Source organism: Polyodon spathula, chromosome 25 (genome assembly GCF_017654505.1).
Source record: "Polyodon spathula isolate WHYD16114869_AA chromosome 25, ASM1765450v1, whole genome shotgun sequence".
Taxonomy (NCBI): domain Eukaryota; kingdom Metazoa; phylum Chordata; class Actinopteri; order Acipenseriformes; family Polyodontidae; genus Polyodon; species Polyodon spathula.
In genome coordinates this window covers 7,786,588-7,812,550 of record NC_054558.1, presented here as the reverse complement: position 1 = coordinate 7,812,550, position 25,963 = coordinate 7,786,588, and the positions used below count along the sequence as shown (strand labels likewise).

General features: G+C 41.5%; 1 protein-coding gene across 4 annotated transcripts in view; it reads right to left on the bottom strand.

The window, feature by feature from the left end:
• Positions 1-31: 31 nt before the first annotated feature.
• Positions 32-25,963, bottom strand: part of LOC121299761 (ras association domain-containing protein 5-like) — a 41,362-nt gene continuing 15,430 nt past the window's right edge. For 2 of the 4 annotated variants that reach the window (XM_041227779.1, XM_041227780.1), the window contains exons 3-6: positions 5,158-5,289; positions 3,651-3,927; positions 3,203-3,318; positions 32-3,081 (exon numbers count right to left, since the gene is read on the bottom strand). In XM_041227779.1, the coding sequence (XP_041083713.1) occupies positions 2,929-3,081; positions 3,203-3,318; positions 3,651-3,927; positions 5,158-5,289 (678 nt within the window). In that variant the 3' untranslated portion in view covers positions 32-2,928. Of the gene's footprint in view, positions 3,082-3,202; positions 3,319-3,650; positions 3,928-5,157; positions 5,290-18,235; positions 18,483-20,192; positions 20,825-25,963 lie in introns of those variants that run through there. The other 2 variants (XM_041227781.1, XM_041227782.1) reach the window with 2 other exon arrangements.

The following is a 25,963-nucleotide window of genomic DNA, read 5'->3' as shown; positions in this document are numbered from 1 at the left end:
TTTTCCTTGGTTTGTACAGCTCTACTTTTTTTTTTACAGTATTTCCCGTAAAACCAAAGAAAAACAAGAATATTAACATTTTAAGCTCATAAAATAAATTACACACATGTTTGTCAAGGTCCCAGAACAGCATTTGGTTTGCATTTGGACATTCATCTGATGTTTTTTTCTTTACAGCTTGTAATGAGTTTTATTTGTACAGTTACACCAAGCAACACAAAACAGAAAAGGCACGGCTGCAGTAAGAACTAAGGCTGTAAACCCTTAAAAGTAAGGCTGTATTTTTTTCAAGGTTATCACAAATTTCACAATATTTGTGAAATTTACCCATTGCCGTGTAGTTCCTGTGAAAATTCCCATTTCTGAAAGAGTAAATATACTTTTTTTATTTTTTAGCACTTAAAAATAAATACAGCAAACGTTTGCCTGATTGATTGCATTTCCCGTTACACTGCGTTTAGGAACCTGGCAGCTGGTTTAGTTTGCTTCCGGTAAATGATTGAACACACCCCCTGCATAGAACTGCACGATTTCTTTAAAATGTCTTAAAAGAAAAATACACCAGCTGCATCAAAGACAAGAAATATATCTGCTGAAGGAAGCTCGCTCTGTCCAGTAGAAGAAGGGGACATTTCACAACTCTGTTCTTATTTTCACACGTATTTATATTTTGTTTGATAATTGCTGCTGAAAAATAAAATGTCTTAAAAGGTGGACATAAAACTGTTACTGTTTCTCGGGAATGCAAAAACTTTAGAACATTTGTTGATAACTCGAGAAGAAATGATCAAGATCAAATGTGACAATTTTGTTTTTCTGCTTATGCTTAAATCATGATATGCTGTGAAATATCTAGTGCTGTTTTTAGACCATGAAATGCTGTGAAATAAGCACATTTTTTTACCGTGAAAGAAATGCAGCCCAGCTTAAAAGGAGGGGGTACGAAACATCTACCCAAGCATGTACTGTACTATTAGGAAAATAACTTTAAACATGATTTACAGCATTCTGATTTTTTGTACATCCATGTGCTTTTAATACTGCATTTGAAAATGAATAGAACATTTGAAACAGGTTCAAAGATAAAATACTAAACATGTACTAGTATTCATGAAACAAAGGGCTGTTTACAGAAAGGACAAGAATGTTTACTCCATTAAAAGCAGATTCACAGCCTTCGTAACACTGCAGTTTCGTTACTCTTGCGTGCCAAGCTTGCAAACTTGAAACATACACAGAAGCATCAAAAAAATAAAATAAAATTAAATACCTTTCCTGTGTGGTACTGGGAGGCAGGACAGTGTGTAGAAAGGCAATTCCTGGTCTGGTTGTACGATCATAGGGCTTAAAAAATGAAATTCAATAAAAACTAGTGCTGGGACAAACACTGCTTGTTAGTCATCACGTAACTTCATGTTCAGAACGTAATATTTATACATGACAGTATGGGCAAGTGCTTCTCTCATTTATTCAAGGTAACTTGATGGGGGTATTGGATTTCTTTTATCCTGAGAGATCCCTTTACTGTGTAATTTGTCCCAGCACTCTAGTTTCCACTCAAGGCTGTGGATTAGAATCTGTTTAGCTAGTCACTAAACAGGGCTGCCAGCGGCAGACACTATACAAGCCTTGTACTGTTTTATATATTATGGAACACAGTGCAGTGTTTAAATGTTATCATATTTAATTAGGCACCAGGGGTATGCATGAAATACATACAGGCACTGACTCTGGATGAACAGTGTTTGTATGTTGGATTAGTGCGGCAGTTAACTCGTTGATATTCACAGTCACTTCAGCTTGGTCATATCCATTGTTATTCTTGAATACTGTATTGCAGACTGCCCTCTGGTGGGGAGAGAAGGTATTACAGAACCTAATAATGCCCATGCAGTTTGGGTTTTGGTTTAATCACGAACGGCTTAAATGTGGCAGCGGTAAAATACTGCAGTGCTTCTGGTGTTGTCTTTTTTCTTCCTGTGATTCACAGTACTTCGTACTCGTGGCCAAACCTAGAAACGGCTTAAGTGCTTAAAGAAGCACGGCCCCCCAGCCTTGTGTCGAGCGATCAATATTTTGTGCTAGACAGAGAGCAACATTTAAGGAATCTGAACTTCATTTGGTTATCATGCCTTTTAATCTCGTTCAGTGCTCCAAATCTCGCACAAGAAACACAGCTGGTTTGAGCACAGATCAAAAGGATCTACTCAGCTAAGCAAGGCAAACCTGACATGGATTTGTCCAATCTGAATTACTGTGACTCCACAACATCCTCTTAATATTATGTATAACCATGACATCATGCAATTGTAACATTTTTAACATTATTCTACTTCTTAAACTTGAGTTCCTCAGAAGATCGGAGGAGAAACAGACTCACAAACCTACAGTAGAGTACCATATAATTGTTAACAGTTTGTGTCATCCTGGCCTTTTCCATTCTCAGCCTCAGGGATTTGGGGAAGCCAGTGGAAATAGTGGGATTTTACTGGCTATACCAGATATACCATGCTCCATTTAGGATAGCCTTTTGTAATCGATATCCAAAGCATTAAAATCCTTTAAAAATGGTTCTTAGTTTAAAAAGAAGACTTCTGTCTCCCCATCGCACAACAGTGGCAGAAAGTCATGCAAACACAACCCAGCGTAATCATAAAACTCATGCTAAGTAGCACTTGTAGCAGTAGCAGCAGCAGCAGCAGCAGCAGCATTGTACACGGTCTATCCAGAGACCATCAGTATATAATCCTAGGGTGGTCCTAACTGGCACAGTCCTGCCAGCATGTGGGCGCGTTTAAAAGTACGCTTCCAACCTCTTCTGGCTTTTACCTTCAGTTTCCCTCGCAAAAAGACCGGCCGAAAGTGTCCTGAGTGGAACGTTTTCAAATGAACGTCTATTCTGGTTTCTTTTTGGTCTCTAGTTTTCGCTTATCCAGGCTTATCTCCTGCCTCTTTTAAAGCCTGTTCCATTTTTTGTCGATACAAAACGTATTTCTTTTGCACCTGCTTGATCCTGTCCCGTTCCTCTTTCTCGAGTATCGTCAAGAAGTTCTGCAGCTCTGGGACTGAGAAGGCATGCCACTGCGTGGGGGAAAGAGAAAAGAGAAGAGATGAGCATTCCAGCAAATTAACTACAGCAAAGAAAAAACTGCACATATTCACTTCTAGTTCAGCGTGAGTTTACAGTTGTTTCAGGACTGACCTCCACGTCCGACGTCTCGTTTTCTTTCAGTACGAAAGTCAGCAGGTCAGCGTCAGGGCCAGTCAGCAGCCTCAGCAACAGCGGGTGATCTGAGACGGGCAGCTTCTGAAAGAGATCTGGAGGAAAGACACAGCCAGACACGCATTACGAACCCGTAGCCTCCGTGCATTAGAATAGTGAGCCTACTGTTATTCATTTAGGGCTTTCAAAGTGAGTTCAGCTGCAATGAAAATGCAGTACACCTTGTAAACTGTAGCTTAGCACATTTTTATGATCAAATAATGACCTACTCAATGGTGCACAACTTTGGCTTTCAGGATTCAATCCAGCCAAGGCTCTTTGTTCCAATAAGGTCCTAAATGAGTTAACTGACTGTTTAGGTTCAGCACTTAAAGCCTGGTTGGAACAAAGACCTGAATTATAATTATAATGATAGTCATACTCTGACCTTGGCCATCGCGGTGCGTCTGCCGGTAAAGTGCAAATTTCTTGGGGTGGTCGATGACCATGAACTTCTTGAGCAGGCCCTGGATGACCTCACTCACTGTCGTCGTGCTGCTGATGTGCAGCTGCTTGACCGCGTCCAGGGGCAGGTAGAAGGAGGTCCTCTTGTCCAAGCCTGGGGTCTGGTTGTCCGCTGTGTGATGCACCTCTGCCGGGACGGTCACCGGCCGCCGCAGCTTCAGGTTCACCTTGATGAACCCTGTGTAGATGCCGTCCTCACCCTGCCAAGCACAACACAGACCCTCGTTCAGTCCCTTTACTGATCTGCAGCTCAACCAGGCCGGTGATGCACAGTGACAATAATAATCAATGCATACAAATATACAAGGACATGCTGGATAAGTTTCTCAGGGACTTCCTTTGCTGTTTTATGTTGAACCGTTTCATACCTGTAACAGGAGTAAGCTTAATCCATTCAATATGCATTTGCATTGAAATCATACAGCCGCTCTGGTTACAACCAACTGCTTGGGACAAACTGCTACCACAAGTACATTGCAGAGAGTTGTTATGAGGTACTAATAAAATTCTGTGGCCAAAATTCAACATAAAAAGTGAAGCATTTTTTTTTTTTTTCTTTTTTTGTTTCCGTGGCTCTGTATGTGCAGAGTGCATTGCTCTGTTCCCTAACCTCTCCGGCACACTCCACTAGACAGTCCGTATTACAAAAAGGTAGCCACATGCAACACTTGCCTCCTGGGATCAGTCAAAGTCATTGGGAGCCATGTATGAGATCTAAGGGTTGTGTGAGTCTGTGCAGTAGCAGCACAGCTCTACCCTGCTTTAATCCACCTTGTCAGAATAAATCACTGCTTTACTGGAACCTCAAACCAAAACGCACTGAAGCTAAAGTTAATAACGGAAAATGCATTTTAATACAGGGGCTGTCAGAGACGCTCTGAACCACAGACATAGAATTCAGTTAGTTAGGAGACATGTAGTACTATTACCCTTTGGAATATTTTCGTTATTTATTGCATTGTGAAGCTCTGATGGTGATGCCGCATCAGTGTGTGTGTTAGGATGTGTTTTACTTTGTTTCTGTGATTCAAAGCTCTTTAAATCAATTTATATTAAAAAAAAGATCTATAATTCCTTTAGTGCTTGTAGAAATACATTGTGTTGCATGAGTTTGAATGAACTGGTATCGCACCTCAGCCTAAACACACATATTAAGACTCTTTGCAGGGTTTCCTCTGCATAAACTTCATTCTGTTGACAGCTTCCATACAGGCTAAGCAAAATCCAGTTCAGATCTGAAGAACCTGGCATCCTTCCCTAGATTTGACTTACAGTCCCTACTCATTATACACAAGTGTGATCGTCCCTATTCACTATACACAAGTGTGATCGTCCCTATCCACTATACACAAGTGTGATCATCCCTACTTATTATACACAAGTGTGCACTGAAGCTGGCTTGCTAATGCAGTGAGTGCTGTTTTTCTTACCAGTTTCATTCCAAAGCAGTCCGACACTTTGGAGTTGTACTCCTCTATCTTCCTCTTGATCTCCTCCTCTGAAAGGACCTTTGGTTTTTCTTCCTGTTGTTGTGGTTGTCGGGGCTGTGGTTGTGTGACATTCTGAAACACAGCACACAGAAAGGCACTTTATTAAACCCCATCATCACGCCCACACCGGGGTATGCACTCCTGTCATGGACAGACAGAGCAGTGACGAGGAATGCTGTGCACTCCTGTCATGGACAGACAGAGCAGTGACGAGGAATGCTGTGCACTCCTGTCATGGACAGACAGAGCAGTGACGAGGAATGCTGTGCACTCCTGTCATGGACAGACAGAGCAGTGACGAGGAATGCTGTGCACTCCTGTCATGGACAGACAGAGCAGTGACGAGGAATGCTGTGCACTCCTGTCATGGACAGACAGAGCAGTGGGGAGGAATGCTGTGCACAGTTTCCATTGCATGTTTGTGGCTCGTTTAAAACAGTGTAGGCTTTTCTTTTGTGATCGACACAAACGGGTCTTGTTCTTATTTTCTAATGTACTGTGGATAAATTACAACACAATGCAATACAGTAATACTGTAGAAAGATGTCCTTCTATGTCAATCATCCTGTGGCGGACTTTATAATACAAACAACAAAAACCTCTGCATCTTAACTATAACACTTTGGATAAAATCCTTTACAATATTATTATTGTGTTAAAATGAACCAGCAGCACAAGCAACATGTTAGAGGCATTGTCTCTCTCTCTCTCTCTCAATATGGGCACTTGTCCTGTCTTGCATTGTGTTGTACTGCATCTTGCAGTGCCAACATTAACATGAGGCAGAGTTCATAGCACTGCTTATATATATAAACCCTGAAAGACTGCATGGCTTTCTCTTTCCTTCTGGTATAACAGACCACCACCTGGACTGCACTTACAGTAAGGACCACTAGGGGGTGTGCAACCACTCTTGAGAAATTCAGCTTTTAGAAGTAGAAAAAGGACATTTTAACTGTGCCAGTTAGAAAACAGGCAATAGGATCTCCTTAACGGAAACAAAGATAGCATTAGAGTACATGCACGCTGTAATATAATACACATAGTAAGGGACTCTTTAATGCAACACTACAGTACTGCAGCAGAGCCTTTGTATTTCCTGGGTTATTGTTCCTCAGAACTGAAACACAAAGTGACCACATCCTCCGAGTGAGATACATGTTATAACAAGAGTTAATCAGACACATTACTTTTGAACTCTGGTACCTTCAGCATGTGAAAACGCCACTGCTGTTAAATATGCCGGCGGGTGGCTGTCGTACAGTAAACCGCCTGCACGAACTTCCATCGTCTTCATGTTCAAATGAACACGGGAACAAACCCCAAAGCTAAGCCATCCGCTTTGCCGACATTCTGTGCGACAGCCCGTCTCCTTGACAACTTAAACTTCATAAAACTGCTGCTAAACCCAAGCTGACTGGGCTTTTTTTTTTTTTTTTTTTGTTTTTGCAAAAGCAGATGACAGTGGAGGGAAAGGATCTTCTGTCTTGCATTTGCTCCCTTGCCTTATTAGCAGTGCAATGTGTTTACCTGGTGTGGGAGAAGTACCTGTAAACCTCATAGAGTGCTTTCTTTATTGTTAAAATGTGGATTTGGAGGTTGAAAACCTCAGTTTATTCCTTGTATTACCAACTGCAATTTTCTCCAGTGCACCACCTTTTGTTAGGGAAGTCGACATAAAAATCAGAGCTGTACATTCCCCAGTGCATGGTAAGGGCGATTAACTGCTTTCCACACAGCCGGTGAGGAATCATTTTTTATTGACCTTGTTTTGTTGAGGTGGTAAAAAAAAAAAATGGGGTCGCTAATGACTAAACTTAAAAAAAATAATAATCTGCAGTCATGAAAACACAGACTGATGCCTTGAACAGAAACAACAACAACAAAACTAAACTAACTGGTTATCTACTGGAACTGCTACACAGTGTCTGGCTGTAAAATCCACGTGCATTTCCGATAGTGTCTGCTGGTCTATTAACTGGAAAGAGCTCTATCAGGATCACTCAACACTGCAGAATGCTTACAGTGCATGTCAAAGTAATTGCCTCTGCTCACTAATACAGATGATTTTGCCAATCTGCTTTTAGATGCATAAAATGATCAAATACTATATACAATCGGCCATATACGCAGTGTAATGCAAACTACGATTCATTTAACAGAATGAGCATTGATGGGTTGAAAGGCCTGCTCTCGTTTTGTCATTTTTTTTATTTTCTAAAGTCCCGTTGACAGGATTAATATGCAAAAAAACATGGAAAATGTGGTCAAAATGACATCTCCTTTAACATGATATCGTTTACCTTTAATGCATCGGTTTCTCTTAAAGGGGAATGGTGTGTCAATATGAGCACTGGTTTCCTGGAAGCTGTGCCCAGGACATTGAGGACATTGCTTCACAGCAGCAGCAGCAGCACTGTGCACAATATAGGTGTGCAATACAGGAAAGTGCGATCAGAGGCATTACAAAACAGCACTGGTGAAAACGAGAACTTGGTGTGAAAAGTAGAAGGTACAGACATCCTGAAAACTGAACAAAAACCCACACTTAATGATGCCACAGTATGGCACGGTCTAGTGCGAAGGACACCTTAAAGCCTGCTAATGGAATTGAGCCATTAGTGGCGCTTAGTCACTCATCACCCTGGTGTTTTTTCAACGATAATTGGACTTTCTAAAAACGTTTCAACACGTACAGTAACCTTTTCACTTAGCCATGTTTTTCTGTTATACATTTGACTTTATTATCTCTTATACAAGAACACATAAGCTTATCCCCCAAAAAACATGCAAAATACATTCCTTTTATAAAAAGTAAGACACAGTAAGATCTTGCAGAGTCAGATATGAATTGTTACTTTAATTTCAAGCTCCCGAATGAAGAAATTCTACTACTAAAATAGTGTGCCTGCTGCCTTTATTGAGTGGAACAGAAGGGATTGAAACAGAAGTAAATACAGGGAGACTAATTCAACTAATGCCTGTTCTACTTGCTCAAGCAGGAGAGTCCAATTCAAATAGAAACCCTTGAACACATTTAAAAAAAAAAACAGACCTCATTTTGATGTTATTTAAATGGGACATTAAGCCCTATAATCTGCATGTTAAACAGCAATGTAATTTTTCCAGTTTAGCTGTTTGTTCTTTGTGTTTGGACCTTGATAGCGCAGTGCCATACTTTAGATTCAGCTCAGGAGTCTAGAGTAGAGCTACAGTGCTGCACCCGAGGCGCAGAAATCACTTGTAAAGACTAATGAACTGCAAAGGAGCAAAGCGAAATGGAAAATGAGATAAAACCTTCAAAATGCTGACAGCACAAGGCAGCCTGTGCCAGCTGCCCTCTTTTTCCATTGAGAAATGTAAATGTTCTTAATCCAATGTTAAATGTTTACAGTCAGCAGTGTGGAATATAACAAGACTCCCACTGCATAGCGTTGGTGGAGTCTTGGCAGGTTTTAGGAGCTTTACTGGACAAAACCCAGGCTTGTCATGAAACCTGGACTTGTTCAAACTGCTACGCAATGGGAGTCAAACCCCACAGTATAAACAAGGTGCCTGACATACAGCCTGCAGAACATGCAGGGGGATCATCTTGAAATGCAACTTTGTTGCAGGAGAGCAGGTCTTGGGACTCTGCAGTGGGGGAATGGAGTGATGTTCTCCTGAAGGTCCTCTTCCCAGCCATCTCCAGACACTAGAGGAGAGTGACTCAATGAGGGCACCCTGATGCCAAGAAGAGACTGCCTTGTTCATTTATAGTGTGGTAAGTAGCTGTATATAAGTCGCTCCCGACACGCTGCCATGTCACACAACACCTGACATTAAGAAGTAGCTGTGAATAACTCCCATCTCAGCCAGTGCTCTGACACTGGCTGTGTACAGCTCTGCTCCCCAGGGCTAGGCTGGTGTGGGACATTTTTGGAATAAATGGAGAGAGAGAGAGAGAGAGAGAGAGAGAGAGAGAGAGAGAGAGAGAGAGAGAGAGAGAGAGAGAGAGAGAGGAGAGCCAGCCTCCTTGTGCCAACGCTTCAATTGATCTTTTATGTAAGTCAAATAGATTTTTAAAGGGAAGAGAACAAAAACGAACAAAAAGGAAACAAAATGGGTTGCAAGTAGCTTTTCAGCTTTTGTTAACTGTCAAGCTGTTCAAAAGATCCAGTGTTTTCATGTTGTGCTGCTGTACAGTAGCACATTGATCAGCCAGGAACAAAGGCTTTGACAGTAAGACTATTGGATAAGAGACTGTGGTGTGTTTCTACATGCTTCTGAGCATCTTCAATGGGGTGAACTACTGTAAAAATAATGTAAAGCCTTTTCATTTAGTTATTATTGAATGCTAATGAAAGGTGATTAATAAACAGATAACTATATTTTTCATATTAATAAATTATTGATTTATCCGCATAAAGCATAAGGTTCCCACATTTTTTCAGAGTGTTATTCTACAGAAAAGAGCAAAAGACTTCCAGATCTGAAAATTTGAGAGCCTTGATTAGGACAGTCTTAAGCCAGTACATGTATGCTCATGCAATTGTGTAAATGTTGGCAGATTCAACGTTGTGCTGGATTCCACTCAAATGCAATCAAAAAGGAGGCCAGCGGTCCAGACTCGGTTTTCTTGAAATACATTGAGAAGGATTGTGTAACAGCCAGCTCCCATTGCAAAACAGCAAGCGCCTCATGAGGGAGAAATACAAATAAGTTAACGAAAAAATAAGCAGAAGGCATAACTCAATTAGTTTTTTAAAATCGCTCATGTCTGCAAATAATGACTAACCCAGTCAATGTTTTCAATTTTCTTCAGCTTAGCTAAACTGTGCACACACTCACTACGATATGTTCAATACAGCCTCAACGCTTCAGTCAACCCTAAAAAGGAAAACAGTACATCAATATACAATCACGACGTTTCTAGACTCGATACAATGATCAATAAGCTATATAACTTCTAAATAACCTCAGCTATAAAATGTAATGAACGGCTGAGAGAATTAGATTTGGGCTTGTCTGATGGAACGGCTCAATTAGAACTATCCCCTAATTGCTTATTTCCAGACAGCCTTGTGTTAATGTTTTCTTGGAACTTTCTTTATTCATGTTAAAGGTGAAGTAATTACCAGGGGTGTGCTGATGCTAGTACTTGCCTTTAAGAAGTTTTTTTATAGGCAGGCATTAAATAAATCCTAAGTTATGGCCTCAGTACAGCAGTAAAAATGTCAGCACCCTGGAAGCAAGGAAAATTCGCTTCCAATCGGTTTTTAAGACACTTAATGCAGAAGTTAATTACGGATTGTAAAGGTGAGGGAAGGACAGCTTAATGAACAGATTTATTGAATACCTGCCGATAAGGGACAGCAAGTGAGAGCAGATCTCTCCTCAAGTTGGTGCGCAGGTATCACAGCCCCCCGATGCAACGTGTGTACAAGACAGGGGGCCCCTTTCCTGTCAAACAGTTCCAGCGAAGAAAACAGATGGACTGGACCAGCATGGAAGAAATTTTAAAGCATTAAGAGCTACACCCTTTCTGTCATTAGCAAAGCAGGGAAAAGGTTAAGATTAACCCTGGAGTCATTTTAAAAGAAACCAAGCCCTGAAAGACTACATTAAAAACCCTATTAAAAGATGTTGATGACAGGAGAGGGAACTTCAGCATTGTTCTTTGGAACCATTTCTGAGGAACTCTCTTGGGTTGAAACCTCAAAACCAGAGTCGCTCAGGTCACTGGAAAGTGCTGATCAGAGGAGATCTCACAGCAGTCAGGTCACACTATACAGTGTCTAAGCACACACTCTCAACAGAACTGGGACATAGTTTGAGGAAGTTTTTTCAAGTAATTACACTTCGAGCATTGCAACATGACGGAGGAGTAAACTTATACAAAGCTGAATTGCTTTGGCTTGACATGGGTTTATAAAATGCCTGTTTATTTATGCACAGCCCTTAAAACTAATGTGTATCAACCTAGAGAAATCTACGGTAAAACAATGGAAAACATAAACTAATTAAATCCTAAAATCTACAGGCTTTTTTCTTTTCTCTAGGGAACTCTACACATTCTGTTTTCATGAGACCAAATATCTGATAAAGATCATCTGTACACAAACCTATAGTGAGTGCGAGTGATCTATGCATTGTGTTAAAGACCACACATACAGTACAAGGGTTGTTTTAAAACTGTATTTTAATCATCTTTTAACAACAACTTGACATCCAGTTCAAAGACGCCATCGCACTGCACAAAGTTTTGAAAAAAAAAAAAAACAACTTCAATTGAAGAGCTGTGCATATGACTGTTGTAAATATACACTCGTCTCTGTTAGAGCATGAGCAGCAGCTTTTAAACTGTCCTGTATAAGAGGAGAGGTTACATGAAACAGATCCAGATCTGGTTTTCAGACTGCGCATCACCTTTCAACAGCTGACGGCTGGATCTCTTTAGCGGGTAACAGAGCTGGCATCACCTGCTAACTCTTGTGGTCATTAATAAACCCGGCATTGCAGTGGCTTCAAGGAGGCGAGGGGATACAAGCACCAGGGCCAAAAACAGCTCGGAGGTCCAGTTTCAGAGGGGCAGAGTGGCGGAATAGATGGCTGGGTCACATCTCCCAAATGTTTGACTTGGCTTGCTTTCTATTATTAATTCACAGGGGCCTTGAACTAATACCTTCTAGCCCAGCGAGGCAGTCTGGGTGCATGACCACATCTCTGTGGATTTATAACATGACTAGATACCAAGAAAAGTTTCGGGGGCTCTTAATGTCTTTCTAGCTTGGACCTACTATGAAAGAAGGGTATCAAAAAGGAGGGCAATGCAAAATCCTAGAAAATGTGTAACATTGATCCCAGGAAAGAGGATACTGTAACTTGAAGAATGGAGTTGACTGGGCAGAATAAACATTGATATAAGATGAAGGGCATATTTAAGCACTCCAGCATTTCCTAGTAGGAGTTTCTGCAACTCGTAGGAATGTTTCCCTCAGAGTGCACTCATTGGTGTCAAGACTATGAACAGGGCCAAGGCTTCATGAAAGTGAATGTTTATATGGGATCTCAGTCTTGTAATATAGCGTGCATTCAGTTTATCTTGTGTACTGCAGGTAACATGGTGAAATCTTAACACTGTGCATTGGCAAGATGTTATGAAAAGGCAGAGTTTCATGTAGAGGAGCAGTTTTACGCAACGCGTTTCTGAAATGAGAAATTAGTACGGTAACGTGGAACCGGTTTAGAAAGAAAAGCCTAAAAAAAAATAATGCTGCACCTAAGAGACTACCCTCTTCCTGCCACAGACACTGTTTTGCTTTTCCAAACCAGTCAACATTTTGTTTTGCATTACAACGAAAGAGACGCGCGACCACAAAACAAAGGATGACCTTTTGACTCTGAACAGGTTTTGGTGTCTGTTTCACATGTCTTAACGGTCATGTTTCAGGACACACACACAAAAAAAGCCGCTTGCATCAACTGTGTCAAGTTTGGATTTAAATCATCTCCTTGTCTGCTGCTGTACCAGCTGAAGGCAGTGAAATGCACATGCAGTTATGCCATCGCAGTACGCCCAGGGGCGGCTAACCAGACCCAGTGATGTGTGGGACCTAGAGCACAGCTGTCTAAGCAGGCAAGCGTTTTATTTCAGTCAATCTCAGCTTGATGAAGCTCTCTGGCATTCACCCAAGCGATTATACTTATCAGCAGCAAGCACACACTCAAATATTCAGTAAATCCAGATGTCTTTTTTTATCAGATGTATCAATTCTAATTTTTTTTTTTTAAACACTGATCTCTAATTTGGATAGCAATATGAATAATAAAGGATAGGATATTTAGTAGTGCTTAAAAGAAACAAAAGGCTTTTATCAACAACAAAACAAGAAGCTATTATCAACTTGTGAATCTGAGCTGAAACCACTTCTCGGTTCACTTTAGCTGCAAATTCCTGTTCTGGAAACCTCTATCAATGAACCAGCTGTTCCAGTGAATACAGGTTTAACTGCATCCTTCCGGATTGAATTGTGGCCTCAATGAGAACGGGGATCGAGAAGAACAGAGGTAATCACGCCCTTGAACTTGCTCAATCCTGGGCAGCGGGACACCGCTTCTCTCCCCTGGCAGGACTGCAACTATGAAGAGACAACACACTACCACAGGTGCAAATCAGCTTTCTTTGTCTTTTCCTGGGTGACTGTGCAATGCTTTGATAGAGTAGGGTAACACCAAAGGACCACCCCTCCCTAAAAAACACTGCCGGATAAGCATATGGCATTAGCTGGCAGAATGATACAAACAGATTAACAAATGATTTACAGGCTTCCAAGAAATGACTAGATACTGTTCCTGCTGCTAGCGTTACCACTGAGATCAAATAAGTTCTATTAAACTCCAGAAGTGTGAAGACACAGTTCTCCCAGTGTACAAGTCTAATCAATACGAAGCACTCATTTGCGCATCACTGTTTGCCTTGCTGAAAACGCTAAGAGAAATGATGACTGTGCTTATTGTATACATGGAGAAGTATCGCAAAGAAAGCTGAACAAGGCTGCAAATTTGGGGGATGTATTTAAGGGTCCATTTAAAAAAAAAAAAAAAAAAAAAGGAACAGGTATTGGGTAGGTTTTCACTGCATGTTCTGCTTTTGAAATTCAAACTGAAAATGTATATCGTTGAACTTCATATTAAATAATGCGTGAGAGAGGGTGTGTGGCCAAGCCAGACCTTCTGAACTGGACTCCCTGCAAGGATTCCACACACAGTACAAGCATATTACCAGCACCTCACTGCTTCTAAAAACCAAATCCTTAAAAAGAAAAAAATCAGTTTTCCTTAGGAAACAACAACGGTATCGAACAAAAGCTTTTACAAAACCAAGAAGTTTCAGCACTGGGGAAAGTTCTTGTAACTGAAGGCGGCTGTGCACGTTTAAGGGAAAAGGACACTGGAATCTCTGGGGTGGGGGAGCATATCCCCTCATTACAAAATGCAAGTTTGAGGTCCTCGGCTTGGGAAGGTCAGCAGTAACAATATCAGGAATACTTTGCTTTCCTCATTTTACACACAAACCAAGTTTTTGGGCACTTCTGACATTTGCAGGAACAAAATCGCCAGTGCAAACCAGGGAGAAACATTAGCCACTGGGAAGGGTTTGCTGGGGCAGAACAGAAACGCAGCATATATAAATCTTTCTGAACTGTCAGCAAACCAAGAGGTTGCATACTGTCTGCTCTGTGTCCTCCATATGTTTTGTAACATATGGTTTGATTTTCCTTTCACAAAAAATTATGCAAACTGCATTTTGGGGTAAAGATCTTGTTTAAAATCGGACCCTTTGTGCAGCATCAGATACACCTGACAAGGTCGTACACACTTTAAATGTCCTGGAACTACAGTAAAACCGACAGGCATCTTTGCTTTAATTAGTCACCACACTGTATCCATCCTAGACTTCAGCACAGGAAATTCTTACTCAGTTAGGGACCCAATGCAGCACAGCTAAAATCATCTATAACATAGTCACAGTTTCCAGTACAAGCACTGCACAGCATGGGGCTAGCAACTGCTGGCATGCTCACTGGGGGAAAAAAAAAAAAAAAAAACTGTAAAATTAACCAGTTGGAATGTTTCTTAGTTCCATTTCAAACACTGTCAGGTTTTGAGGGACTGTACTGAATAAGAGTTATTACACTATATGCACACACACACACACACACACACACACACACACACACACATATTGCATGCATTTATTTTTAAAATATTTCCTTAATTTTCAGTTTGTCAATCAAATACAAAATACCAGCTCTGACAGCCCTACAAATGAATAGGCACAGCTAGTTTCAGTGCCACCATGACATTCTTATATTTTCAATTATTTCCTCCTTTTCTGCACATGGGAACTAACTGCCGATCTCTCAGATACCACAAAAATACATTTGACACATACATTAAAACACATCGTAGAATGAGAGTTAGTATTAGGATTTTTACTCCCAAGTTTAATAACTATTAATACACTTATCGTTGAAAGGACTACATTAATACACTTTACATGCATACAGTAACGTCTACCACAATTTGCGTTAAAATGTTGCAGGGACTTGGTACCAGGACCACACATACAGCATTTGAATGTCAGTAATTACCGTGAATGCTATTAATGGCAGCTAATGCTCTGGGTGAGAAGCTGGGGGCGGATTTCAGCTGGCGGACACTAGAGCCTAATCAAGGCGATGCTTTGCTTTACAAGCGGGTCTCTGCAGCTTGAAGTGCTCTGTATATAGAGAGGCCATGGAATGGAAACAGCGCTTCAAACTGGTATTCTAAACACTGCTGTTTTTGTCTCGGTGTGTAGAACCAATCCACGGACTGCAATGTTCCACTTTGCAAGCTGCAGGTGTCTTTAGATGACCTTTTGTTTGATGAACATTTTTAAAACACTGTGCACTGGCTGCAGGCTATTTTTATTTTCTATTACACTCAGGAAATGTAATTCACACGGGTGCAAAACACCATCTGGCACACAGAATGAAACGGGACAGCTAGAGGCTCATGATTTCATTTAAAAACGTTTGATTCAGTTTTTAGACTGTCCTGCCATTTGCCTGCTAATGGATAAACGTTTCTGATTCTGATTATTTTTTAGGAAACGACCATCCTTCTGGACCAGGGCTCAGTGCCTGGTGTATTTATTCTATCTCACGGTTAGTACAGCGCTACAGAGGGGGTGGGGGAGTGGGTGGGAATCTTGTTAAACAAGGAAGCAGCGAGTCTCAAGAACTTTCTGGTACTAAAATCCGAGAACGGATGCTCTTAACCAATGCCCCATTTCCTCTTACGCTAGACTTGCACATAGTAACAGACAGACTTTGTTAAGAACATATTAGTGAAACACACTAACACTTAATTGAGGGTAGTTTTGATTGGTTTGGTTATGTGAATGAAGCTGATATGTAAAATCTAACAAAGAAAGCTTAACCCCTTTCAATCTAAACCTTCAGAGACAGGCAGACAGGTGTGTACTTGAGACCTGGGCCAACTAGTGCTGTTTTCCCAGAAGGAGTGGCTTCAATAAACAAGATTTTAAAAAAAGACGAATGTGTCTCGCATGGTTTTAAATCAAAACAGGGATATATGATATGCCAATGTTTTTCCACCTGTGAGCAAAACAAACACAACAGCCTCCACCAAACGCGGTTAAACTAGTTGCCTTAGCAACCAGCCTCTCACTTTGTCCAGTCACTTCCTTGTCTACGTGATGTAACAATACATCTGCACTATGACTACCATGAGAGAAATAATTTATCATGATGAGCACTCTGTGACTGAAAGATCATATGCAGAATTGGAAGCAATTTGATGTGCTTTGGAATTAAAAAAAAACACCTAATGAATAAAAATGACAGGAGGGATGAGGTCCTGTGTCTACACTACAGGGAATATCTGGCGCTGGGTCCCTATAGGGCGAACCGTTTTGGGGTTGCAGTCAGTAATGTTCCTTCTATAAAGCATTTTCTTTTTTATATAATAATCATTTTAAAACATTCACCATTCACATTTTCTGGTTTTAGTACTCTAGCCCCTGGGCAGATACTCTGCAGTAAAATACCTTGATTTGGTCATTTAGTTGCAGTTTGCTTTCTAAAGAGATATAGAAAGACAGCCTTATTTGTTAAAGTTAAAATCTGAGGTACCGCGGAAAAAATACATCCTTACTCTTTGTCCAAAACAGTAAAAAAAAGGTGAGAATAATTAAAAAATTGGAGCTATGGAACTAAATCATATTAAAATCAGGTCTTGAAAGCCATTTCAGTAATTATTAGGTCTAGCAAACCTCATACTGCATAAGTGTTTTTTTTTTTTTCAGGCACTAAAAATCACAGAAACGTTCAAACTCTGGCCCCATTCGTAACTTTGTCACTACCGCTGGTGTTACTGTTCATTTCATTTTTGAATTCTGAATGGCTTTTCTTGAGCCTGTCTGATGCTCGCTGTTCAGGATGATAGTGTCCCTGTCAAAGCCATGTTTATCAAGGCATCATTCCGCTATTGCAGTTTCAGTAGCACATCATGTGCCAGTACAGTAGATCTTAAAAGCAAAACTGGAGCTTCTCTAGCATGTATAGAAATTCTGTGCAATGGGTAAATGGCCAATGAAATACAGCTCACAGGCTTGCTACAGCAGCACAGCACAAGAGTGGAACTCATTGCTCTGCGTGATTCCTTTGAACACAAGAGAAACTGAATGCCCTGCACGCTGGAAATGAGATTCAAGAGGCAAAGCAAACCGGCAAGAGGTTCAAATCCCCTCTTTAAACTCCGAAAGGGCCAACCCATCTGTGCGCCTCATGAAACAACTACAGTACAGAGAAGCCCAGAAGGACTGCCATGATGTCACCAGCAAACAGTTTACACACTCACACATACAGGGACACTTGTCTAAGTTGCTTACTATACACTGGCGATGCGTACACCACACCGAAATGTCTCCACGCAGTTCCCAAGCTACATCAGCCTCGTGTTAAACAGAGTTTTCCTCCTTGCATCTGAAAACAGCGGAGCAGCTGACAAATTATTTTTCACCTTCCCAGGGAATTTCAGGGCACTCTTATTTATCCAGTCCCCAACACAAACCTGATTCAGCACCTAAACATCACTAAAAAAAAATCTCAATACGTGTACACATAACACAGGAGAAGCCCACAGGAGTGCCCTGTGGATTGCTGCAGGCAAGCAGTGTTACAGCAGAAGGTTGTATTAACCACACAAGTACATGTACAGTATGTCTAAACTAAACCATCTTTTTGCATTTGTTTTAAGCTCAATCCTTTCATGCACAGTGAACTCTCTTCTAATCTTTGTAGAGGGACATATGGAAGATGCAAATGCATGCTAGCGTCATATGAGTTCCCTCCTTCCCCACCCCACCCCAGAGTTGGTCCATGTGCCAGTTCATGGTTACCAGGGTCTAAGACAAGGCCATTGTCAGGCTAGGAATGTATTGGGGGGGATTGGAGATGGGCCTCACCTTCTCTAGGTCTCTGGTTCCAAACCAGGCAAGGCTGTGGTGATCAAAGGTCATTTCCATCTGGTGGAAGTAGCTCGTGTGAAATGAGTTGGAATGATGAGGAGACTGAATGGCTCTCTCACCCACTAAGACATCTGGGCAGTATGAGCAATGCTTCACAGCATACTGGCCCCTGCTGAGGGTCTCGAGAGAGAGAGAGAGAGAGAGCAATCTCAGGGGAGAGTATTACCAATAGACCGTGCTCTGACATTCAGAACTGTAATAAAGTGCTTCACAAACTTCACAGCAGGTCTAAATTGGTTTGCTCTGCGGTTAGCAGGAAATGCTACAGAAAGAAAAGTTAACAAAATGTCTCCCTTTCTGTGTCGCATGACTCTTGGACTCCAAATCTTAAAATCATGGGAAATTAATAATAAAAAAAGCCTTTTTGGGGTCCCTTCACTGTTAAGTGAAACACTTTCCGAGGCTGCCTGAATTTGGGGTTTTGAAACACTGGAATCTGAAACATTCCCACAAAAGCGAACCGGATTTCAAACACTCCGTGTCCAGCGAGAGACTGGATTAAACCGATATATATATATATATATATATATATATATATATATATATATATATATAGATATATATATAATATAATGCATTTCAGTGTATGGAATTTTTACATTTTCAGATTGTTCATGTTCTGTATTGACTGTTTCATTATATGCTCTTTGGTTGTTGTTTCAAGCCGGTACAGATTTTGAAAGTGCCAGAAGTGAGCCTGTGAGTGCCAGAAAGTCAAGTGACGGATACAAAAACATGTTCTCCTTCTGCTTCATTTGAATCATCTGGCTGTACCCAATCAGTTAATGCATTGGGCATCAACCAACAAAGAATGCATCATGCTGTCAGCTGCATGGCAGGAGAGTTAAAGAGCTCACTACTGTTAAAGATACACAGAATCAGAGTGATGTGACATTAGTCAAAAAAACTGGGGTTCCCCTGTTCAGGTTTTCACCTGAGAAGGCACAACGACCTTTATTCAGATGATAAAAAAAAAATCTAGAACAAAAAAAAAAATGCACACAAAAACTCCTTCATCCACTCCTCCTGCACAGAATTTAAAAACGTTTTCTGGAATTTCCTGTAGTGCAAAAACACGCTTTGGTGGCCTGTCAATGCGAGAGGGATTTGACAGGCCACAAAAGCAGCCCTCATGGTGACTGACAGACACTGATCCATTGTGATCTGAGAGAAGGACGCTGCAGAAGAATGAATAATATTGTTTGCGAGACCCAGACACTGACGCATATTCAAAAACGGAAGAGGTCCCATCAAACCTCATCTTCATTCCAAGTTGCTCAAGATTCTGCTTTTAAACCCTCAGCGCACTAATATAAAATGAATTTCTTTCATACTGACCAACATTAGTATTTCCAAATATGACAGACTGTCTAAACAATACAGCAATTAAGTTTGAAGCTCTCCTTTAGTTTTTTTTTTTTTAACAGAGTGCTTCCAGGCTCTAACCATTATAAAGCAGAAAACCTGCCAGTAGCATTAACACGCCACGCACAACAGGCATGAGCTGTACTAGATCAGCAGATATAAGCGTTCAACAAATAACAAGACTCCCAGTCTTAATCAGTGGATTTCCCCTTTATCTTTCGACACTCAAATTAGATAAAGTGGACCTGTTAGCAATAAACTAATGAACTGCACTGCGGTATGAAGAGGGGGGACACTTCATCTCTTCAACACTGAAGCCACACCAAGTATATACATGTAGACACTGAACAAAGAAAATAATGGATAAGCTGAAAACACACTACTTAAATAATTAGCTACAACGTTTCAGCTTCCACTGTCTCCTGATAGCACGGTAGAAATAGTTTTTGAATTCTCTGTACCCGTATACATATAAACATATCTATCTATCTATCTATATTTACACACACATCCAGATTTTCTTCTTTACCTTGACCCCAAGTTTACTCTGTGCTTTTCGAAAGAAAGTGGTCTTGGCTGTGAAGAAGCAGTCTTCAAGATCTTCCTCCAGGCTACAGTATCCACTGCTCATACTGTTACTCCCCGTCATTTAAAAAGAATCCCGAAGCAGACAAGTGTACACCATCCAAGCGGCTGCCCCGAGCCACCATGCCAGGGTTGGGGGGGGGTAGCAGGTCACACCGGCAGCGACAGCTTCCTTGCTCCTTCTTTTATTTATAATCCACAAGAAGGACAAATAAAACCCTTGACATGAGAGTCCTCAAGTACAAAAGTCAAATTACCAACACCTGCTGCCCTCCAGCATTGCTATCTGGGTTTAAATTAGCACCTTGCACGCACGCACACGCACCCACACACACAGCAGTACCACCAGCTGTCAGCGCATGAACCTCCAGCACAATCAAGGCTGCCGCTTGGCGTGCAGCAGGAAGGTTAACAGACCACCTCTTCTGCTTGTCTGACTTTTTCCACGGAGAGAGTATTCAGTAGCCAGACCCGTTGAGCTCAGTGGTGTTTGCCTTCCTCATCTTCCGTTGCTGGCTCAGTTAGTTTTTGATTGCTACTTCTTCTGATAGCAGCTCATACAGGAGCTGTGCAGTTACAGTAAAGACTGGCTTGGTCCTCCTCCTCCTCCTCCTCCTCCTCCCTCTCCCTCCCTCTCCCTCTCTCTCTCTCTCTCTCTCTCTCTCTCTCTCTCTCGCTCAACCATCTGTGGTTTCATCTGTTATCTGCCTATAAGCTTACACCCCCCCTCCCTGTTCCTGCTTATAGCTGTTTTCAGCAGTTAAAGCCACTTCCTCTTACAGGAGGTTTCTGATCAGATCTGTACACGCTTTTTGCAATTTAGTCCTGGCTTTGTCCCCCAGCTCCATTAACAGCCTATATTAACACAAAACTCAGGAAACCCAGTTACAAACTGATTTTTGGATTTAATATTAATAATCTGTAGTCTTTGTGGCCGATGCAGATGAATGCATGTGCTCTTTTATTAAACCAAGTATAAACCTACTCACAGTTCCTGTATTGCAACAAAAAGTAGCAATGACGGTGCTAAGCCCTCACTGCACACACACACACACACACACACACACACACACACACACACACACACACACACACACACACACACACACACACACACACACACACACACACACACACACACACACACACACACACACACACACACACACACACACACACCTAGCACCTGTGCTTTGTGCAGTTTTGCCTTGCATGTAATTAGCTGTAAAACGGAGCATGTTATAGACTGAGAACTATTCTAGCTGCAGGAGTTCTTTCATTCTCACGCAGCTCTTTGCCGAAGTGAACTGATGTATTTTAAAAAGCGTGCTTTAACCATCTAGCAGTAATCATGTAGGAGAGCAGATCTGTGACGGGGAAACCACCCTCAGCATGATTCGACGCAGGCAGAAAGCACGTAGAGACGTACTTTTTACAAGCAGTCTATTTTCCAAACCGTGCTTTGCTTTCATCGGTAGCTAATTGTGTTTCTTCCCCCCCAGAAAACAAAAGCGTGAAGTGCTCAGATATCTAAAGCAGCACTCTCAGCAGAGTTCCAAGTGTAGCTCGCCCTTGTTGAAGGTTCTGATGGGGGCGCGGTTCAGACGGTAACAGTATTTCATTCTGGGAGTGTCACACTAGGTCACGTCTGAGTTTTTAAAAAGTTTCTACTGAAGGCGGGGGACATGTTCACCTTTTAAAAATGACTCAAAACAAAGTGCGTCCCTTTCCCTGTCCTCCAAAAAAGTTCACCTTTCATCAATGGTGCGTGAATCAGTTTGGTTTGTGTCAAAACATTTTGAATCATTAAGATGATTTAAGCTATAATCAGCTACATAATTACAACATTAACACATCAAGAATGAACACATCCAAATACAAGGGGCTTACTAATCTAGCTAATATTGCTGTCTATTGCAGTCTAAGGGGGTGAATTTCAATGGGTAGGAGTCCAATCTGTATTTGAAAATGTACTTCTTATAAACCAGAAATTACAGCAAGCATGATTAACAAGCTCAAAGATGTACATGCAACCCGGTCTCTTATAAGAGTATAAGAGAAATGTGATACTATAGCAGGAAATATTGGATGACAGAATCAAAACTTGATTAAGTCAAAGTCCTATAAATGAAAACAAGGCAAAAGAAACAGAATTAAATAAAGTGGCTAAAATAACTTTTTCTTTAATGGATAAATGCTTTCCGCTATTGAAGTTAATGTTAAAAAAACATTCTCTTTAGGAGGAAAGGTCTTTGTTTTATGAACATGAATTACAAAACCTACAGAAGAACATGGTAATCCTAACTACAGATGCTACCCAAACCCTGGCTCTGAACTCAGCACGTCGAGACTGGGGGAGGACTGGACTGTCAGCGCTTGATAAATTACCTGGAGACACTGGGTCTGTGTTTATTATTACAATGATCAATCACGTATTGACTGTGCTGTCAGGAAACATTAAAAAACGGGTCCGTTTCTCTGTAGGGTAGTATCACCAGGTTCCAGCACCGAAATATCCAAGCTTCAGAATTCCTGTGCCGTTGTGGGATCTAGGATTAGTGCCCCAGCACCAGTGCAAAGCTTTCCTGACACCGTAGCGATGCACGGCACTTAACTGCTCTGCATTACACCTTGCTGTACTCGGTCACAGCATCAGTACCAGAAAGAATGAGAGGCACCAGACACCTTCACTGAACATATTCCAGGCTGTGATGCGTGGGTATCGTTCACAGCACCGGTACTCGGATAACCAAAAGCAGCCTGCTCAATAATTAAGTGACCTTTTGTTTTCAGAGGGAAGCAATATCAGTAGTCAAGGATATCTTGCTGGGTTGATTAAGCCTTTTCAGCCTGCGAGGGTGCAGTATAAGCCAATAACATGGCTCTGTCAGCCCTCCTGAGAAAATCTTTATTGTAGTGTTCCTCGGACAAAGTAAAACACATTTTTAAAAATGCATTTAAAAACTACCCACCCACGTAAATCCTGTTTAAACACAAGCGTTCTTTCCAAGGGCAACTTAACTCTAGGTCTTTCTGTTTCATTTAATTTCATTATCTATTTGGTTTTATTTTCTTTCTGTGGGGGAGGGTTTGTTGAGCTGTAGCATCGCGCTTGCATGCCTTTCCGGTAGGTGTTCCTCACCAGAAAGTGGTGTCTTGAGACATTTTCAATTCTAATTTATGCTGTTGAAAAGCTATGTATATTTCATGAAATAATAAAAGAGCCTGCAGATTGCAGTGCCCTGTGCCTGGGTGTGCAGAGAGACTGCACATTGGCATGCCCTGTACCTGGGTATACAGAGTCTTCACTTTGGTGTGCCCTGTGCCCGGGTATACAGAGTCTGCACATTGGCGTGCCCTGTGCCCAGGTATGCAGGGAGTCCGCACATTGGCGTGCCCTGTGCCCGGGTGTGCAGGGAGTCCGCACATTGGCATGCCCTGTACCTGGGTATACAGAGTCTTCACTTTGGTGTGCCCTGTGCCCGGGTATACAGAGTCTGCACATTGGCGTGCCCTGTGCCCGGGTGTGCAGGGAGTCCGCACATTGGCGTGCCCTGTGCCCAGGTATGCAGGGAGTCTGCACATTGGCGTGCCCTGTGCCCGGGTGTGCAGGGAGTCTGCACATTGGCGTGCCCTGTGCCCGGGTGTGCAGGGAGTCTGCACATTGGCGTGCCCTGTGCCCAGGTATGCAGGGAGTCTGCACATTGGCGTGCCCTGTGCCCGGGTGTGCAGGGAGTCTGCACATTGGCGTGCCCTGTGCCCGGGTGTGCAACCTTTAATCACCACGTTGCAGGCTCAGGTGTAGCAATAGCAATGAGAGATATGGAGCAGTGCTGGGAGTTCCACAGAGCTCATCTGCACCCAGCGTTCAATCTCTCTAAACCAGTCTGAACACCCTCCTGCTGCAGAGGGAAAGAGAAGGAGGTTCACTGTGACTGAAGTGGTTTCTGAGCCTCTGTTAGTTCCTGATCGTTCCTGATTGTTGATTATTGCAGCCTGCCTTCAAGAGGGAGATAAAAGCACTTGATTATCTGCGTCTGTGTGTGGCAGCTGCAGAAAACTGCCATTGCAGTTCCTGGTTACAGTTTATCAGTCAGTGTCGCTCGCTCAGTAATAAGCATGCATTAGCACCATGAATATGCATTGTCTGTAAATGTGTGTGTGATTGTGGAAGTAAGCTGCTCTAAATGTAACCTGGTAAAGCCCTCAGCTGTATCACTTCCCATTATATCTACAGTAGGCTAGAACTTGGTTTTGCCTGGGCCCTTCTGTGTTTTGTTGCTACATTTTAAATAAATTACACGTTTAAATATCCAACGCTTATCTCTGCAGGATATTCTATATAAGTATGTAGTGCATTTTAATGTAAAACATATTTAATGCCCACGTAGTTCAGTAGCTCTAATATTAAGATTTATTAAAATGCTCAGTGTAGCGGGCTGTTGTCTTGCTCGCAGGCCTGCGTGTGCTTTTATTTGTTCTGTTTTTTTTTTCCTGCTTCTTGAGAAACCACATGATATTGCAGCTCTGCTGAAATCTTCCCTGAGGGAAACACCAGTGTGATTATTAGAGTTAAAGATGACAGTATGAAAGATCTACCTACACTTACATATCAAAACAGATCTGGTGTCTCAATGCAGAGGGAATTACATTGTGACCCATTTGCAGCCCGGCTGATATTGCTGCTCACATGCAGTCTGTGAAAGTGTAAATGCATCTTTTGAGAAAAGTTAAGTAAAGGTGTTTTTGAGTGAAGAATGAGCCACACACACACACACACACACACAGACACACACACACACAGACACACACACACACACACACACACACACACACACACACACACACACACACACACACACACACACTGAAATTTACTATTGAACTTCTAAATGTCTCGAAACATGTGATCCTTCAAAGTCAATTAAAAGGTTTGTGAGACTGCTTCTTCTGTTAAAAATATTGAAGTACAGGATTCCAGGAGAAGGAATAAGCTATGACTGCACACACACACACACACACACACACACACACACACGCACACAACAATCCAATAAGACTGCTAACTAAAAGGAATGAGTAAGATGCTTTACGTTTCACACTCGTATTTCGCTTCATAATTTAAGCTTCAGATGCTTTACACAATGGTTCACCAAGGTGGAGAAGAATTTCATATCAAGAAGACATCAGGGCAGTTGTAGCCATTCCAGTCGAATCTTTACAGTAGATGTATTTTAATTTTGTCTTTTAAAAAAAAAAAAAAAAAAAAAATTTGATACACTTGCACGGTGAGCTGGATTCTGTCTCCTGGAAACCCTTTCCCATGTGCTGTCAGACCATTTAGGATTTATGAAATTGTCTGTTCATTTAATTCCAGCAGCTTCAGGAATTTGAGGGGGGTTATATATATATATATATATATATATATATATATATATATATATATATATATATATAAAGGAAAAACTGCTTTGTACCAAAAAGGTGCAAAACCAAAAAGAAAAAGATAATGTAGGTCCACAAAAATATGAATAATTGATACAAATTCTATTAGTATTTGATACAAATACTATCAGGATGTTTCAGACTACAAGTCTGGATGGAAAAGGCAGTGCTTTAAACAAGCTTGTGACCCACATGCAATATATTATACATACATACATATACACACACACATACACACATGCGGGGAGGACCGCCTTTAAAACTGGGAGC